Source organism: Hemitrygon akajei, unplaced genomic scaffold, assembly GCF_048418815.1.
Source record: "Hemitrygon akajei unplaced genomic scaffold, sHemAka1.3 Scf000081, whole genome shotgun sequence".
Taxonomy (NCBI): Eukaryota; Metazoa; Chordata; class Chondrichthyes; order Myliobatiformes; family Dasyatidae; genus Hemitrygon; species Hemitrygon akajei.
In genome coordinates this window covers 1,406,037-1,412,036 of record NW_027331967.1, presented here as the reverse complement: position 1 = coordinate 1,412,036, position 6,000 = coordinate 1,406,037, and the positions used below count along the sequence as shown (strand labels likewise).

Sequence of the window (6,000 nt, the reverse complement as noted above, 5' to 3'; positions counted from 1 at the left end):
TTGTAAACAATGTCTAACCTGAAGATATTGCAGTTAGTGTGTATGAGAGAGAGAGTATTTGCTAATTAACTCTTCAAAAGTCATCAATCGACCATCACAAAATAAATGATAATAAAAATAAATAAATCTCCAAAAAAAACAGATTCCCTTAATCACTAAATATTATACAAGTTTGGGAGAGAGAACTTAATATGACCTTTGTTAATGAAGATGGTCAATTCTTTAATATGAACCAATCAGTGTTTAATTCAATTTAAAATTGTTCACTGTTACTATTTAACAAAGGAGAGATTTACAACCTAATGTACAAACCTTTGATTTCTGTCTATACATGCAGTCCTCGCATGACCTTTATCCTCCTCCACCTCACTATCTGCTCTAACACTCTGGTTCCCCTCCCTCTCCAAATCTTTTTTACCCCTACTCACCCCCCCCCCCCCCCCCCCCACGAGCAGCACTGGCAAATTTACCCGCAAGAATGTTAGTTCCCCTCCAGTTCAGGGGCAAACCGTCCCGTCGGAACAGGCCCCACCTGTCAAAGCCCAATTGTCCAGAAACCTGAAGCCCTCCCTCCTGCACCATCTCCTTAGCCACGTATTTAGCTGCACTCTCCGCACATTTATATTTACAGGGACTTTACTCCTGACGCCGGTCCCGGGACCCGACCCGTTTACAGACCCGGAGCGGAACCGGAGCAGATTCTCAGCCACTGGTTTCCATCCCAGTTCGCGAAGAAAGGATAAAGTTTCCCCGTGAATTTATTCCCAGTGAAGGTGTGGAGATGGGACTTGGTCTCCGCGTTGAAAAATGAAACTGTCCCGGACTCGTAACTGAGATAAACTCCCACCCTCCCGGGGATGGGACCGGCAGCGAGACGGGACTCGGGGGAGGGGGGACCACGGTCCACGTCACAATCCCGATGTAACACGTCACAATCCTGCCCGATGACCCAGAATCCGGACTCCGGACTCAGTCTGACCCATCCCTTCCTCTCCACAGACTCTGCGGCGACTCCCAGAAACCAGACCCGAATCCCCGTCACCTCCGCCTCCCAGTAATGTCTCCCCGATGTGAATCCCTCCGATCCCAGCACACAAGGCCGGTCTGTGAATCTCTTCCCGGTGTCAGGGAGATTCCTCCAGGTCTCGGTCCATCTCACACTCTTCCGATCCTCAGACACCTCGAGATACGGATTCGCCGTTTCCACATCCAGGGTGACAGAGACTGGGGGGAGAAGCAGAGAATTAGAGAGTCCCCGGGGATCGGGGGGAGACTCGGGCAGCGCGGCCCCGGGGATCGGGGGGAGACTCGGACAGCGCGGCCCCGGGGATCGGGGGGAGACTCGGGGATCGTCCGGCGGGCCGATTTGCCAAGGGGAGAAAAAGAGTCGGTGCCTCGCTCTCGACTCTTCCCGTTACCGCCTAAGCCCGTTGAGCCAAAGCCCTACACTCTGCTGCCACCCACTCCGCTGCCCGCTGTATAGGGTGGTCATCTTTTTAAACTCTCCGCGCTGTCCAGCGCAGTCTCGCCGTTCTTGTACGCGAAGTTTTTTAAAAAACTGCCTTCCTTCAGAATTTAGCTCCCTCGCCGCCCTTCTTGTCCCAATCGAAAAAACAGCTTCAGTCCTGTATTCATCAGCCTATTCCACACTGTCCACATGAAATTCAGCAAGGCCTTTGATGTCGAGGATAGACCACACTTGGAGTATTGTCTGCATTTCCGGTTCCCGAATATGGGGAGGATGTCATTACACTGGACAGGAGGCTTCAGGAGGATGTTACCAGGACTGGGGGCTTGGGTTACAAACAGAGAGTGGATAAGCTTGGGCTATTCAGCTGTAGTGTAGGATGTTCAGGTATGACCCCTTATCAAGGTAAATAATTCGTAAGGAGCTTAAATAACGTTTCTTTTTCCAAGAAATGGGAGTACAGAACCAAAGGCCTCAGATTGAAAGTGAGACGGGAAATTTTTCTGAGTGGTCTATCGGGTAACATTTTCATAGAGAGGGAGGTTGGTAAATGGAATTTGCCCTCAGACGCTGTAGAAACAGGTAAAAATAAAATATTTTAATATAAATTTGGGCAGGTACACAGATGGGAAATGGTTAGAGGGATGGGGGTGGGGGCAAACACACACAAATGGGCCGTGCTCAAGAAGACATCTTAGTCTTGCAGATTGATGAAGTGGGCCGTGGGTTCATCATCCATCAAACCCTCCCAGATCATCCTCCTGAGGAATCTCACCCCGGAGTCTGTCTGTGAAGTGTTGATGTGACGTCACGTCAGAAGGCAGCTCAGTGCCACAGAACAGACAGACTGGGTAAGGACGGCAGATTTCAATCCTAAATGGGAATTTGTGCCTATTTCTGTGGCCGTGTGGTGTGTATACACATTGAAGGAGAGTGTGCACATTGAAGAATTTGTATGTTACAGTGTGTCATCACATGTCTGGTGTGTGTTGACAATGTGTCATACGTGTTTGAGTTGTTTAAATGAATAAATGACTGTCTCTGAAGAGATTGGTTTACAGGTTACTGAGGGGAATAACAACGGACGTTGCTGAGGCTCTGACTACAATCTGCCAGTCCTTCCTGTGTATGTGTGCGAGGGAGCTTTGCCAGGCCGGTTATGCTGTGTGTGCTTCTCCCGAGATGAAATCTTGACCCATGTCAATGCTTGTTGGTGTGTCCGAGCTCAGTCTCACAATGCTTCAATGTAGTGGTCTGATAACCAGAAGACATAGGAGCAGAATTAGGCCATTTGCCCATCGGGTCTGCTCCGCCATTCAATCATGGCTGATCTTTTTTTTCCTTCCTCAGCCCCACTACCTGGTCTTCTCCCCGTAACCTTTGATGCTGTGTCCAATCTAGAACCTATCAAGCTCTGTCTTAAATACACACAAGTTCCACAAATTCACCAGCCGCTGGCACAAATTTCTCCGCATCTGTTTTAAATAGACCCCCCTCTATCTTGAGGCTGTGCCCTCTTGTCCTAAACTCCACCACCATGGGAAACATCCTTTCCACATCTACTCTGTCTAGGACTTTCAACATTCGAAAGGTTTCAATGAGATCCCCCCTCATCTTTCTAAATTCCAGCGAGTACAGACACAGAGGTATCAAACGTTCCTCGTATGATAACCCTTTCATTCCTGGAATCATCCTTATGAAATGAACCTTCTGCAATGCCAGCACACCTTTTCTTATACGAGGAGCTCAAAACTGTTCACAATACTCAAGGTGAGGCTTCACCAGTGCCTTATAAAGCCTCAGCATCACATCCCTGCTCTTGGATTGAATGCTAACATTGGATTCTAAACCACAGATTAAAATCCAGGAGCAACAGGCTCTGGGACAGCTTCTTCAGCCAGGCCATCAGACTGATTAACTCATGTGGACACAACTGAATTTCTGTGTTATATTAACCAGCCTGTTGTACATATTATTCATCATAAATTACTATCAATTGCAAATTGCACATTTAGACGGAGATGTAACGTAAAGATTTTTAATCCTCATGTATATGAAGGATGTAAGTAATAAAGTCAATTCAATTCAAATCAATTTCTTGTTTATTTTTTTCATCCCAATCATTCTTTCAGTTCCTCTCTGTAGATATTTAAAAGCTTCCCAATCATCTGTCTTCCTACTAATTTTTGTTTTGTTGTATTCCCTCTCTTTTGCCTTTACATTAACTTATAACATATAACATATAACAATCACAGCACGGAAACAGGCCATTCCGGCCCTCCTAGTCCGTGCCGAACTCTTAATCTCACCTAGTCCCACCTACCCGCACTCAGCCCATAACCCTCCACTCCTTTCCTGTCCATATACCTATCCAGTTTTACCTTAAATGACACAACTGAACTGGCCTCTACTACTTCTACAGGAAGCTCATTCCACACAGCTATCACTCTCTGAGTAAAGAAATACCCCCTCGTGTTTCCCTTAAACTTTTGCCCCCTAACTCTCAAATCATGTCCTCTCGTTTGAATCTCCCCGACTCTCAATGGAAACAACCTATTCACGTCAACTCTATCTATCCCTCTCAACATTTTAAATACCTCGATCAAATCCCCCCTCAACCTTCTACGCTCCAATGAATAGAGACCTAACTTGTTCAACCTTTCTCTGTAACTTAAGTGCTGAAACCCAGGTAACAACCTAGTAAATCGCTTAAGTGCTGAAACCCAGGTAACATCCTAGTAAATCTTGTAAAACTTGTCTTCCCTTGTCAGCCACGGTTGTACTATTTTGCCATTTGAGTATTTATTTATTTTTGGAATACATCTATCCTTTACCTTCCTCATTTTCCCAGAAACTGACACCATTTCTGCTCTGCTCTCATCCCTGCCAGCATCTCCTTCCAGTTTGCTTTGGCCAACTCCTCTCTCAGACCACTGTAATTTATTTCATTTCTCTGAAATACTACAATGTCAGACTTTACTGTCTCCTTATCAGATTTCAAGTTGAACTCAGTCACGTTGTGAGCACTGCCTCCTAAGGTTTCTTTTAACTACTCTCCTCTGGTTCAATACATAACACCCAATTCAGTAGAGCTGTTCCCCGAGTAGGCTCAACGACAAACTGCTCTAGAAAGCCATCACATTGCATTCAACAAACTCACTCTCTTGAGATCCTTTACCAACCTGATTTTCCCAATTGACCTGCATGTTGAAATCTCCCATGATTATCATAACATTGTCCTTTTCATCAGCCTTTTCTATTTCCAGTTGTAATCTGTGGGCCTCATCCCACTGACTGTTGGGAGGCCCGTATATGACTGCTGTCAGTATCATTTTTACTTTTGCAGTTCGTTACCTCAACCCACAAGATTCAACATCTTCCAATCCTATGTCACATCTTGCTGCTGATTTACCTGCAGAGACACGACACCCCCTCACCCGACCTTCCTATACCACCGATACATTGTGTAACCTTGGACATTCAGATTCCAACTACAACCATCCTTCAGCCACGGTTCCGTGATGGCCACAACATCATACCTGACAATCGGTAATAGTGCAACAAGATCATCCACCTTATTTCCCATACTCCATACATTGAGATATAACACTTTGTGTACTGTATCTGCTACCCTTTTTAATTCTGCATCCCTAATGCACTGATACTCACCCTGCTGGCTGCAATTTTCTCCTCTCATCTGTCCGCCCTATCTGACAGTCTGACTGCACGATATCTTTGCATTTTTACCATCAGTCCTGTCCCTTCACTCCACTTCCAACCCCCCACCCCACCAAATTAGTTTAAACCCTCCCCGACAACTCTATCAAACCTCTCTGTGAGAATATTGTTCTCCCCTGGGTCCAGGTGCGGCCCATCCCTTTTGAGCAGGTCATTCCTCCACCAGAACAGATCCCAATGATCCAAGAACCTGAATCCCTATCCCCAGCACCATCTTCTCAGCCATGTTTATCTGTCAAATTATCCTGTTTCTACCCTCACCAGCACGTGGCACAGGCAGCAATCCAGAAATTACAACCCTGGGGGTACTGCTTCTGAGCTGTCTACCAATCTCTCCAAATTCTATTTTCAGGACCTCTTTGCTTTTACTTCCAATGTCATTGTCACAAATTTACCAAAATATCTGGCTCTTTTCCCTCCCTCTCTAAAATGCTGCGGACACAATTCGAGAAATCCCTGACCCTGGCAACCAGGAGGCAACATACCATTCGAGTGTCCCGTTTACATCAATAGATTCTCCTGTCTGTTAGCCTGGTGATTCAGTCCCTGATCACGACCACTCCCCTCTTCTGCCTCTAACAACAGTGAGAGATGCTGATCCAGAAGGGGGAAGACCTGTGTCAGTCAGAGTCTGCACTCACAGGGCACATGAAGGACTTGTGTATTTTCCTGACAATCCCTGTCACCACACTGATACCCGCTTTTATTCCCGACAATACTATCGTCAGTATTAAATTCCCAGTTCCTCTGGTAGATCCAAACTCCTGTCGTGGTGTGTTAGTGCGTTTGCCTGG

The 6,000-nt window shown here is 46.2% G+C and overlaps 1 protein-coding gene across 1 annotated transcript in view; it reads right to left on the bottom strand.

Moving 5' to 3' along the window:
* Positions 1-454: 454 nt before the first annotated feature.
* The window catches only part of LOC140722606 (zinc-binding protein A33-like), a 57,549-nt gene continuing 52,003 nt past the window's right edge, over positions 455-6,000 (bottom strand). The window contains exon 8 of the mRNA XM_073037313.1: positions 455-1,224. Coding sequence (XP_072893414.1) covers positions 671-1,224 — 554 coding nt within the window. The 3' untranslated portion in view covers positions 455-670. The remainder of the gene's footprint in view (positions 1,225-6,000) is intronic.